Source organism: Oncorhynchus masou, chromosome 32 (genome assembly GCF_036934945.1).
Source record: "Oncorhynchus masou masou isolate Uvic2021 chromosome 32, UVic_Omas_1.1, whole genome shotgun sequence".
NCBI classification, from domain to species: domain Eukaryota; kingdom Metazoa; phylum Chordata; class Actinopteri; order Salmoniformes; family Salmonidae; genus Oncorhynchus; species Oncorhynchus masou.
In genome coordinates this window covers 72,766,638-72,780,613 of record NC_088243.1, presented here as the reverse complement: position 1 = coordinate 72,780,613, position 13,976 = coordinate 72,766,638, and the positions used below count along the sequence as shown (strand labels likewise).

At 43.3% G+C, this 13,976-nt stretch overlaps 1 protein-coding gene across 1 annotated transcript in view; it reads right to left on the bottom strand.

The window, feature by feature from the left end:
- Nucleotides 1-13,976, bottom strand: part of LOC135526554 (ecto-NOX disulfide-thiol exchanger 2-like) — an 83,248-nt gene that overhangs the window by 37,202 nt on the left and 32,070 nt on the right. Inside the window, exons 5-7 of the mRNA XM_064955043.1 lie at nt 10,242-10,347; nt 4,938-5,140; nt 3,541-3,681 (exon numbers count right to left, since the gene is read on the bottom strand). Coding sequence (XP_064811115.1) covers nt 3,541-3,681; nt 4,938-5,140; nt 10,242-10,347 — 450 coding nt within the window. The remainder of the gene's footprint in view (nt 1-3,540; nt 3,682-4,937; nt 5,141-10,241; nt 10,348-13,976) is intronic.

Below are 13,976 nucleotides of genomic sequence, written 5' to 3'. Positions count from 1 at the left end.
AGAAAAGTTATCTAGATCTTCAATGAGACATTGCAGGGATATAGCTTGCAGACTTAATGTAAAACTTGAGTCATTGGGCATACATGGACACCTTTGTTTTTATGGATTTCTAATCCTCTAGTGTTGTTAATGGATCTGATTTTAATAGCTAGCATTTTGATGGCCATAACAAATGGATATGGTGATTATGGACACTCCTTGACAATTCAAAACTCTCTGAGAAGTAGCCGTTATTTACGATTGTACACCTGGGGTTGCTATACATTATTTTTTACCCATTTTATAAGAGAATTAGCAAAATTTAAAAAATCCAGGCATTTATAAATAAACTCCAGTCTTACCAAATGCCTTTTCAACTGCCTTTTCAAAATCTGCTATAAATACCAGGCCTGGCTTCTTAGATGTTTCATAATGTTCTATTATTTCTAGTAGTTCTCCTTCTCCCAAATCCAGTCAGCTGATGTTCTGAAAGAGCTGCAAAATCTGGACCCCTACAAATCAGCCGGGCTAGACAATCTGGACCCTTTTTTTCTAAAATGATCTGCTGAAATTGTTGCAACCCCTATTACTAGCCTGTTCAACCTCTCTTTCGTGTCATCTGAGATTCCCAAAGATTGGAAAGCAGCTGCTGTCATCCCCCTCTTCAAAGGGGGGACACTCTTGACCCAAACTGCTACAGACCTATATCTATCCTACCCTGTCTTTCTAAGATCTTCGAAAGCCATGTCAACAAATAGATTACCGACCATTTCGAATCCCACCGCACCTTCTCCGCTATGCAATCTGGTTTCAGAGCTGGTCATGGGTGCACCTCAGCCAAGCTCAAGGTCCTAAACGATATCTTAACCGCAAAAGATAAGAAACAATACTGTGCAGCTGTATTCATTGACCTGGCCAAGGCTTTCGACTCTGTCAATCACCACATCCTCATTGGCAGACTCGATAGCCTTGGTTTCTCAAATGATTGCCTCGCCTGGTTCACCAACTACTTCTCTGATAGAGTTCAGTGTGTCAAATCGGAGGGCCTGTTGTCCGGGCCTCTGGCAGTCTCTATGGGGGTGCCTCAGGGTTCAATTCTTGGGCTGACTCTCTTCTCTGTATACATCAATGATGTCGTTCTTGCTGCTGGTGAGTCTCTGATCCACCTCTAAGCAGACGACACCATTCAGTATACTTCTGGCCCTTCTTTGGACACTGTGTTAACAACACTCCAGACGAGCTTCAATGCCATACAACTCTCCTTCCGTGTCCTCCAACTGCTCTTAACCTCTCTGGGATCGTTCGGGACGCTAGTGTCCCACCTCGCCAACAGCCAGTGAAATTGCAGGGCGCCAAATCAAAACAACAGAAATCTCATAATGAAAATTCCTCAACCATACAAGTATTTTACACCATTTTAAAGATACACTTCTCGTTAATCCAACCACAGCTTCCGATTTCAAAAGGCTTTTCGGCGAAAGCAGAACATATCATTATGTTAAGTCAGCAACTAGTCACAGAAAGCATTCAGCCATTTTCCAACTAAAAAGAGGTGTCACAAAAAGCAGAAATATAGATAACATTAATCACTGACCTTTGACGATCTTCATCAGATGACACTTCCAGGACTCAATGTTACACAATACATGTATGTTTTGTTCGATCAAGTTCATATTTATATCCAAAAACCTCAGTTTACATTGGCGTCATGTTCAGAAATGCCTCCAAAACATCCGGAGAAATTGCAGAGCCACTTCAAATAACATAAACACTCATCATAAACTTGAATGAAAGATACATGTTTTACATAGAATTAAAGATAAACTTGTTCTAAATGCAACCGCTGTGTCAGATTTAAAAAAAGCTTTACAGCAAAAGCACAATATTCAATAATCTGAGAACAGCATTCAGCCACAAAAGCAAGCCATACAGTTACCTGCCAAATTGTGGAGTCAACAAAAGTCATAAATAGCATTATATATCTTCACTTCCCTTTGCTGATCTTCGTCGGAATACACTCCCAGGACTCCCACTTCCACAAGAAATGTTTGTTTTGTTCGATTACATCCATTTTTTATCCAAATACCTCCGCTTTGTTTGCGAGTTTAGTTCACTATTCCAAAGGCACAATGCGCGAGCGCAAAATCCAGAGGAAAAGTCAAAAGAGTTCCATTACACTTTGTAGAAACATGTCAAACTATGTTTACAATCAATTCTTAGGGTCTTTTTATAATAAATCTTCAATAATATTCCAACCGGACAATAGCGTATTCATTACAGAGGAAAAAGAAGGAACGGCTCGCCCGCTGCACCGCGCAGTAAACAACTGATTGGCCTCAGCCTAGTCCACTTGTTGAAACAGCTCTTATTCGACACCCTTCCACCATAGAAGCCTCAAACAACTTTTTAAAGACTGTTGACATCTGCTGGAAGCCTTGGGAAGTGCAATCTGGCCCCATAGACACAGCATATTGGATAGGCAATCACTTAAATGAAACTACAAACCTCAGATTTCCCACTTCCTGGTTGGATTTGTCTGCTAGACCCTACTAGGTATTGTCCCCCCTTATCTCAACTCGCTGGTCACCATAGCAGCACCCAACTGTAGCACGCACTCCAGCAGGTATATCGCTCTGGTCACCCCCAAAACCAATTCTTCCTTTGGCCGCCTCTCCTTCCAGTTCTCTGCTTCCAATGACTGGAACGAACTACAAAATCTCTGAAACTGGAAACACTTATCTCCCGCACTAGCTTTTGAAATGACCCTCACTAGCTTTTGAAATTACCAGTCTATTTCTCTAAAGCTTTGGAAATGACCAGTTTATTTCTCTCTATGTATGGTGATCTAAATGATTGGACTGTCACTCTCTGGCTTTTTAAATGACTGCTCTCTCTCTATGGCCTTTTAAATGACATGTCTCAGTCAATGTTTGATAGGCAGTAAGCACATCTCTTACCATCCTGAGGTCCATAAGAGGAGATAAAGGAGAAATGTAAAACTGAATAAACTGTCATTAATGTCTACCACAGCCTGGGCTCTGGTAGCTGATTAATTATTTCGGAAACATTTCTCATACATTGAAACTCATTTTGAACTAATTTCATTCTTATTAGAGCACAAATCAGATATGGCATTTACATTTCAAACCCCAGCAGTCTTTACAGCCAGCCAAACTCATGAACCACACACAGTATTCTCTCTTGACTGAGAGCCTTCATCCCATCCCTCCTCATTCTCATTACTATTGTATCAGGGAACATGAGTACAAGATGGCTGACATTATCTAGCAATGTCTCACACAAGTGTTAGATGCACAAGTACAGTAAAATGCCTTTCTTGCAAGCTTTAACCCCAACAAAAACAAAAACACACAATGATTGGGTGTGTGTGTGTGTGTGTGTGTGTGTGTGTGTGTGTGTGTGTGTGTGTGTGTGTGTGTGTGTGTGTGTGTGTGTGTGTGTGTGTGTGCGCGTGTGTGTGTGTGTGTGTGTGTGTGTGTGTGTGCGTGTGTGTGTGTGTGTGTGCGTGTGCGTGCGTGTGTGTGTGTGTGTGTTACTGACCTGGTGTGTGCGTGTTTTATTCAGATTCTCCAGTCCTTCCTTGAGGCTCTGTACCTGGCTCTCCAGCTGCTGTTTGTCCTCCACACTCTTCTCCAACTCTGCCTCCCTCTGTTTCTTTTCTTCACGCATCTTCAGCAGTTGCTGCAAACACGGAGAACATACAGTGAGCCACATACCGTAACTAACCTTTAAACTTCTGATACAGAGGAGATACATTTAGCTACAGATGCTAACTAACCCTTAAGACAGAGAAAGCACAGTTAGCTACAGATGATACCTAACCCAAGGCACAGTTAGCTACAGATGCGAGCTAATCCTTAAGACAGAGAAGACACAGCTACAGATTCTTGCTTACTACAGGCATATGACTCATGCTGGTTATTAACCCATCAGCTCCATAGAGGAAACCATGTTAGCCAGCGGTGTTAACCCTTATGTTTCAGGATTTGCCATCGAGTAAGGAACTTTTAGCTTATAGCTTCTCTATGTAGGTCAGAGCCATATAGAAGCTGAAAAGTCCTTTCTCCTTATCCATTTCAGCTAAAAAACCATATCACAGTCTCAGTTGGGTTTAGGCTGAAATACGCAAGTATTACATGACTCAGAAGTGGAAGAAATTCACAGAACCTGGGCAGACTCAAATCACCTGCTGATAAAATGTTATGGTAATTTGCCAGAACCTGCCTGATATCACAATTTAGCACAGAGCAATAAGAAGTATTTGATTTTCGTCTCTTCCTCCTCATTTTTATCCATTCATTTAATATTTTCATGGTAATGATGAAACTTGCGTGTTGGAAATGTAATTACCATCTGTCTATTCATATGAGCATAACCGTTGACTACTTGAGGATATTTGATGACCCAGCAGGTGATGGAAGCAACAGATTTCCTGCCTGAGGGTTGTTTAACCAACAGTTTGTTTTCCCTGAGGGGGATATTTTATTAGAAAACCCCTCCAGCTGGCATTAGTTTGTGTACAGCGTCTAGGTCAGCAGACTGATCAGATTCTAGAAGGACTCTTTTCCTGTCAAGTCTCTCTATCCATCCTACTCTCAGAGTCCACCCCTCTTGCTCTCTCTCTATGCCTCTCTCTATCCCTACTCCTCTTTCTCCCTCTTTCTCAGTGTTGTGTGTGTGTGCGTATGTGTGTGTGAGATTGGGAGGGCAGTTCTCTATCCACCTCTATTAAAAAAGTCACTTTTCCTCAATACGACTGGTCACCCCAGGAAGCCAAACCAATGGATTATGAGTCTCACCAGCCAGAATCTGCAGGGGTTTAATATCTGTATGGAACCAGGAAATGAAAAATTCCTGTGGAATTGATTAAAATAAATCCAAAGCAGGAACTGCTGCAATAAGTTAACTACAGTGGGTATGTCTGGTAGAAGTAGTACCTTCTGCATTCCCTGTAGTGCCTGTTGTAGAAAGGTTAGTTGTTGCTGCCTGATGGTGTCCTCTTCACTGTGTTGTGGAGGTGTGTGTTCTTGGTTTTTGCCCTGCTCCTGCTTCAGCAGCTCCACCTCGTTCCTGTAGGCGTCCAGCTGACAGCGCAGAGAGTCATTCTCTTCCTTTAGGGCCTCCACCTGGGCCACAGGGCCTACACACACACCAACACACACACACACACACACACACACACACACACACACACACACACACACACACACACACACACACACACACACACACACACACACACACACACACACACACACACACACACACACACACATACACACACACACACACACACCACACACAGTGTGATGAGAACTACTAATGAAACCTGCACCTGTCCGATTGAACAGACAGGATAGACAGTGTGATGAGAACTACTCATTAAACCCTAACCTGTCCCATTTAACAGACAGAAAAGACAGTGTGATGAGAACTACTCATTAAACCCTAACCTGTCCCATTTAACAGACAGGAAACAGTGTGATGAGAACTACTCATTAAATCCTAACCTGTCCTATTGAACAAATATGAAACAGTGTGATGAAAACTGCTCATTAAATCCTAACCTGTCCTATTGGACAGAGAGGAGAGACAGTGTGATGAGAACTACCCTTCCCCTGTTCCTTTGACAGGAGAGTCTATTCTTTACAGCTGTCGGAGGGGGATGTGTGTAATGTAATGAGAGGGTGTGTTTGAGTGGCTGAGCTGGGGAGATAAGACCTGAGAGTGAGTGTGTGAGGGAGGGAGGCCCAGCATAGAGTGTGTGTGTGTGTGTGTGTGTTTATGAGTGTGTGCGTGCGTGCATGGGTGTGTGTAACTCAACACAGGGACTCCAGCTGCCTGCTTTGTATCTGGCATTATCTTCCTGTCTGAGGAGAGAGAGACCTCTGAGTCATCGACTTGCACTGTGTGTGTGTGCGCATGTGCGTGTGTGTGTGTGTGTGTGTGTGTGTGTGTGTGTGTGTGTGTGTGTGTGTGTGTGTGTGTGTGTGTGTGTGTGTGTGTGTGTGTGTGTGTGTGTGTGTGTGTGTGTGTGTGTGTGTGTGTGTGTGAGAGAGAGAGAGAGAGACAAAGAGAGAGCCAGCAGGCGAGGAGGTTTTGGGTGAGGTGTGTATTGATCAGGGAGCCTCATCAACCGATTCCCATTGTATTGATCAGGGAGCCTCATCAACCGATTCCCCTTCCACAACGTGACAGGCTTTAGTATCGACCCCCAGCACAAGGCAGCTGACAGGAGAGAAGCATTCCCATTCCCAACCCATTCCAACTCTGCACCGCATCAATGGAGAAGCACCAACCTATTCCCACTCTGCACTGTATTAGTGTAGAAGCACCAACCCATTCCCACTCTGCACTGTATTAGTATAGAAGCACCAACTCATTCCCACTCTGCACTGTATTAATGTAGAAGCACCAACTCATTCCCATTCTGCACTGTATTAATGTAGAAGCACCAACCCATTCCCCCTCTGCACTGTATTAATGCAGAAGGACCAACCCATTCCCACTCTGCCCTGTATTAGTATAGAAGCACCAACCCATTCCCACTCTGCACTGTATTAGTGTAGAAGCACCAAACCATTCCCACTCTGCACTGTATTAGTATAGAAGCACCAACTCATTCCCACTCTGCACTGTATTAATGTAGAAGCACCAACTCATTCCCACTCTGCACTGTATTAGCGTAGAAGCACCAACCCATTCCCACTTAGCACTGTATTAATGTAGAAGCACCAACTCATTCCCACTCTGCACTGTATTAATGTAGAAACACCAACCCATTCCCACTCTGCACTGTATTAGTGTAGAAGCACCAACCCATTCCCACTCTGCATTGTATTAGTATAGAAGCACCAACCCATTCCCACTCTGCACTGTATTAGTATAGAAACACCAACCCATTCCCACTCTGCACTGTATTAGTGTAGAAGCACCAACCCATTCCCACTCTGCACTGTGTTAGTATAGAAGCACCAACCCATTCCCACTCTGCACTGTATTAGTATAGAAACACCAACCCATTCCCACTCTGCACTGTATTAGTGTAGAAGCACCAACCCATTCCCACTCTGCACTGTATTAATGTAGAAGCACCAACCCATTCCCACTCTGCACTGTATTAATGTAGAAGCACCAACCCAGAATACAGGTGTTCCTCTTCAAGTCTGCCGATAGGTTAAACAGACCACCTGTCTATGATTGAGAGCACAGAGACTCGGCTTCTTAAACAGGATTGGAGGAGATATATACAAGCCCTCCCCCTGTGGTCCTGCATTTTATGAATCCCTAGCAGGTGTGACTGAGACTGTAAATATGATGGGGTGTCACATCAACACCTGTCTCCCTGCCACATCCTGTGCCCTTCTCTACAGCATTCCTTTCCAACATTGTGACAGCCTCCTGACAATGATTGTTAGTGTTTTCTAATAAGCAAGGTCACACATGAAAAGGTGGAAATCAAACCCTGCTTGGCTGATGATTACATTTGCATATTTCTGCATAGAAATTAGGTAGGCGGTCTTAACCGGTAGAGACCACAACAATTCAAAAGCAGAAAGTAAATGACACACTTGAAATGGAGACCTGATTGTAGCAGTTAGCCCCGCTCTCTTGGCTTCCATTCCCTTCTCTCTCTAACTGCTTTAGAGAGAAGCAGAGGGTCATCTAAATGTCCAGGTGAATATTATGGTCTGTTTCAATCTGTTTTACATCAGTAGCTCTGTTGGCTCAGCAGACATAAACAGGATGTTCTGCGTAAAGACGACCTTAATGGTACTTCACTGGTGCCCAGAACAGCACTGAAATTAGCTGAAGGAGCTGACACACACACACGCACACCCACACGCACACGCACACACACACACACACACACACACACACACACACACACACACACACACACACACACACACACACACACACACACACACACACACACACACACACACACAGACACACACACACTTTGCTACAGCTGTGACTATGAGCATCCCCATTTATAGAGGCAGGCCAGGGAATAATCTCCACAACACCAGTCCATTCACAGTGTCAGCTGCCTGCAGTGTCAGTCTCATTCATGTGTATTTCTGAGGTGCTGGAGTGAAATGACTATCATTTCATAGAGTCTCTATAGCACAAGTGGCAAACTCATTCCACTGAGGGTCGAGTGTCAGTTGGTTTTTGCTTCACCCTTGTACTTTATTGATGAATGAAGGTCTCTGATTAGTAAGGAACTCCCCTCACCTGGTTGTCTAGGTCTTAATTGAAAGGAAAAACCAAAAACATGCAGACACTCGACCCTCAGAGTGTCTCCCAACTAGACTGTTAGAATGTCTACCAACTAAAGAGTGTTGGAGGGTTTACCAACTAGTGTTAATAGAGAGTGTTGGAGTGTTTACCAACTAGAGTGTTGGTGTCTACCAACTAGAGTGTTAGTGTCTACCAACTAGAGTGTTAGAGTGTCTACCAATTGTGTGCAATCTCTCTTTTTCATAAACACACACACTCAGACAGTCTGGAGAAGACTGTACTTAATTTGGTAATTTAGAGAGTGAATGAGCTGACGACTCCTCTCTAATCAGGGCCGGTCCTTGCCTTTCTGACATCCTCGGTGAGATCATAAATTGCCATCCCCCGCAAAACTAGAAAAGCAAAATTACATTGAAAAAAACATTAAAAAGACAATGAAGTTAGGTAAAATTTTGGTTCAAAATGAAAGGTGAAAAGACGTTGAAAATATGTATTTTCTGGACGATGAAATAAGGTTAATTTATGGTTCTGAATGAAAGTTGAAATTATGTCATTCATAGACGTCTATGACCAAATACCCAAAACCAATGTCATTGGATGTGGAAATCAATGCCGGTCCGAAATGCACCAACAAAAATATTTCCAAAAGATGTCGGTCTGTGCTTACTGATGTGGTAAGCCTACCGTTTGTAAAACACCAAAAAATAAGTCTGAACAGGAACAAAAAAAGATGAAAAAAGACTTAGGCTTGGGCTCATGCTTACTAGGGTGTAGCCTACCGCAATGGAAGTTTATGAATGCCCATCCATGTGGTAGGCCCATCCATGTGGTAGGCCCATCCATGTGGTAGGCCCATCCATGTGGTAGGCCCATCCATGTGGTAGGCCCATCCATGTGGTAGGCCCATCCATGTGGTAGGCCCATTTGTAAAACAGACCATTGCATTGGTTTTATTAGTCCCGATTCCTGTGACTAATCAATTTGGCTATTTAAGCTCTGAATATCAGCTACCCGACTTCATCAGGAGTTATCGTGAGCCTATTTGCAATGTGTTTACATAGCAGGAAATGCAGAAGTATTTTATTTATTTCTATGATCAGCTTGTCAAAAATGTATGGATACAAACTTGAAACCACTGATCATGTCAATTTACGTCAATTCACAGGGTGAAACTCCTGGACAGCGGATGTGAGTAGCATGATTGTCAATTTCCTATGGTCCATTTAACTTTTTTAGGACATGTATTTCTTTTTAATGTGACAGCACATTTTATTTGATTGGGCGCCATTTAGGTTAGCCTATTTGATACCTGTATGATGTAAAAAAGTGTCCGTCTCAATACATTGTCATATATTTTATCTCCAGAAAATGCTCTATCTACCATATCCTAGATTTGCTACATGATTTATGTTAGATGATTTTTTGGGACTGAACGTTGATGGAGTGCTGCAGAGTTGCGTCTCTCGAACAGCACCCTGGAGAGGCGCGCTGGGAATGGACAAGCAAAATATTTTGCCTCCCTGCCTTTGACAAAGTGGGTATTGTTTATCACGAGGCGATATCAGAGCGCACCTACAGTAAAAATCACACACGCCACTGGTTGAGATAAATTGTCATTGTTTTTGGGCAGAATTATGTAAGGTTTTATGTGTTCTTGGAGGTGAGTCTTGGTCAGTTTATTTCAGAACATGCCTAATGTGTTTCTGAGTGTGTGTGTGTGTGTGTGTGTGTGTGTGTGTGTGTGTGTGTGTGTGTGTGTGTGTGTGTGTGTGTGTGTGTGTGTGTGTGTGTGTGTGTGTGTGTGTGTGTGTGTGTGTGTGTGTGTGTGTGTGTGTGTGTGTGTGTGTGTGTGTGTGTGTGTGTGTGTGTGTGTGTGTGTGTGTGTGTGTGTGTGTGTGTGTGTGTGTGTGGTATGTGTGCTTGTGGTATGTGTAGAGTGTGTGCATGTGTGTGTGTGGTATGTGTGTGGTATGTGTGTAGTGTGTGTGTACCTGAGTCGTCAGGATCGTGTGTATCCTCCACGTCATCGTCAGACATCTCCATCTCCTCTTCTCGTCTGATCCCCATCAGCTCTTCATTTTGCATGTTTCTGATCTCCTGGAGTGAAACAACAAAACAAGAATATCACTGGATGTTCATACTGAACACGATCCTCCTGGGTAGCCTGGCTGGAGTACGCTTTACACTGTCGCGTACGCACGCACCCACCTATGGAAGAAATGCTGATCCTAGACCTGTCCCTAAGGGCAGCTTCTACCCAGAGTGATACAGTAGATAGAGAGCAGCAGTCTGCCTCTACACTGACGAGACAGTAGATAGAGAACAGCAGTCTGTCTCTACACTAACGAGACAGTAGATAGAGAGTAGCAGTCTGTCTCTACACTGACGAGACAGTAGATAGAGAGCAGCTGTCTGTCTCTACACTGACGAGACAGTAGATGGAGAGCAGCAGTCTGCCTCTACACTGATGAGACCGTAGATGGAGAGCAGCAGTCTGCCTCTACACTGATGAGACAGTAGATAGAGAGCAGCAGTCTGTCTCTACACTGATGAGACAGTAGATAGAGAGCAGCAGTCTGTCTCTACACTAACGAGACAGTAGATAGAGAGTAGCAGTCTGTCTCTACACTGACGAGACAGTAGATAGAGAGCAGCTGTCTGTCTCTACACTGACGAGACAGTAGATAGAGAGCAGCAGTTTGTCTCTACACTGACGAGACAGTAGATAGAGAGCAGCAGTCTGTCTCTACACTGACGAGACAGTAGATAGAGAGCAGCAGTCTGTCTCTACACTGATGAGACAGTAGATAGAGAGCAGCAGTCTGTCTCTACACTGATGAGACAGTAGATAGAGAGCAGCAGTCTGTCTCTACACTGATGAGACAGTAGATAGAGAGCAGCAGTCTGTCTCTACACTAACGAGACAGTAGATAGAGAGTAGCAGTCTGTCTCTACACTGACGAGACAGTAGATAGAGAGCAGCTGTCTGTCTCTACACTGACGAGACAGTAGATAGAGAGCAGCAGTTTGTCTCTACACTGACGAGACAGTAGATAGAGAGCAGCAGTCTGTCTCTACACTGACGAGACAGTAGATAGAGAGCAGCAGTCTGTCTCTACACTGACGAGACAGTAGATCGAGAGCAGCAGTTTGTCTCTACACTGATAAGACAGTAGATAGAGAGCAGCAGTCTGCCTCTACACTGATGAGACAGTAGATAGAGAGCAGCAGTCTGCCTCTACACGGATGAGACAGTAGATAGAGAGCAGCAGTCTGTCTCTACACGGATGAGACAGTAGATAGAGAACAGCAGTTTGTCTCTACACTGATGAGACAGTAGATATAGAGTAGCAGTCTGTCTCTACAGTACTGTCCTGTACTAACCTTAACTGAACTACTGTGGTCAGTCAGTCAGTCAGTCAGTCAGTCAGTCTGTCTGTCTGTCTGTCTGTCTGTCTGTCTGTCTGTCTGTCTGTCTGTCTGTCTGTCTGTCTGTCTGTCTGTCTGTCTGTCTGTCTGTCTGTCTGTCTGTCTGTCTGTCTGTCTGTGAGTGATCCAGATCAGCACTTTGGGGCAGTCAAGGTGTGGCTGTTACACTATCATAATTTCCTAACAAATTCTGTCACATCTAGATGTTCCCTAGAGAGGTCTGAGACATGAGCATAACTGCTGTGTGCCCAAAACCGTTATACTGAAATTGACCTCTGTGCTTCTAGCAGTGTGTGTTTGTGTCAGACCTGAGTTCTAATACATGTGCATTTGATACTGTGTTATTTAAATACTTATTTTCTGTATATTTGAGTATATTCAAAAAATGTGGCCCCAATCAACTACTTCTATTTAAATAATTTTCACATAATTTCTTATAAATAGCCTACTATTTGAAAGGATTTGTATGGTTGAAAAAATGGATGGATAAATGTGAGAATGACTGGTTTGTAAATAGGCATATAGTTAAATTGATGGATGGATAGATGGATGTTTGAACAGGTTAATGGATATATAGATTTGTGGTAAAATACAGGTGTTTTGATTGTGACAGACAGTGAAGCTCCTTCAGTCTCTCAGGTCTACTGTTCTGTTCTGTTCGACACACATACACGCGTGCACACACACACACACACACACACACACACACACACACACACACACACACACACACACACACACACACACACACACACACACACACACACACACACACACACACACACACACACACACACACACACACACACACACGCGCGCGTACTGCAGCATCGAAATACATTGACCTTCACAGCCACTATAAATAAACTCCCTGTCAATAAGAGAGCGGTAATATTCCTCTATATTAAAGTCTGAGAGTCACAGATTGGTCCTGGTCACCACAGAGATGACGTCCAGTAGAACAATATAATATTGGTCCTTTTCACCACAGAGATGACGTCCAGTAGAACAATATAATATTGGTCCTTTTCACCACAGAGATGACATCCAGTAGAACAATAGAATATTGGTCCTGGTCACAACAGAGATTATGTCCAGTAGAACAATAGAATATTGGTCCTGGTGACCACAGAGATAATGTCCAGTAGAACAATAGAAGATTGGTCCTGGTCACAACAGAGATTATGTCCAGTAGAACAATAGAAGATTGGTCCTGGTGACCACAGAGATTATGTCCAGTAGAACAATAGAAGATTGGTCCTGGTCACAACAGAGATTATGTCCAGTAGAACAATAGAAGATTGGTCCTGGTCACAACAGAGATTATGTCCAGTAGAACAATAGAAGGTTGGCCCTGGTGACAACAGAGATTATGTCCAGTAGAACATTAGAAGATTGGCCCTGGTGACAACAGAGATTATGTCCAGTAGAACATTAGAAGATTGGCCCTGGTGACAACAGAGATTATGTCCAGTAGAACATTAGAAGATTGGCCCTGGTGACAACAGTCACGAACCGGCTCAAAGCCCGTAACAAAAGGGAGACAACGTGGAGATAAGGAGTAACAAAATATATATTTATTTAATAAGTAACTAAGTATAATATACAAGGGTGTGTGTAATCAGTGATCAGTAGTATAAGTGAGTGTTTTGCATTCATGAATGTGATAATGGGGGGTGTTGAAAGATGCTCAAGCAAACAACCAAAAAAACACCAAGAAACACAACCAAATCTATAAAGCTGTCTGCATGGAGAGAGTCTCCTCCATGAATGGGTAAGTGGTGTATTTATCCTGGGAGACACCGGGCCCAGGTGTTTCCCATGTAGCTGACGACCCTCCCAACTCCGCCCACCAGCATCCTAATAAGGAAACAACAAAGAGAGAATAAAGCAGACAGAGTGGGAGGATCGTCACACAACAGAGATGATGTCCATTGACAGTAGGATATGATATGGTTAACCTGTGTCATGAACCCATTTTACAACACAAGGTGATGCATGTGTTAAGAGCTCAGTTCCAGGTATCATTATTAGCATGTGGATTATTCTGGAGGGAAAAGTGTTGCTGGATCACAATAACTGAATATTCACAGTATAGTTAACATGCATCAACACACTCAGACGTACTTCCAGTTCAGTATGAGTTGTTAATTCTTCAGATGTATATTCCTGGTGTCATTAGCATGTTAATATATCTGCAGGAGATTGTACTGTACTGTTCTGAATATTCAAACGGTTCATAGTTTCACGTTTCAACTTCATGCACTGAAAAATAAAAGACCATGACATGTTTGTGT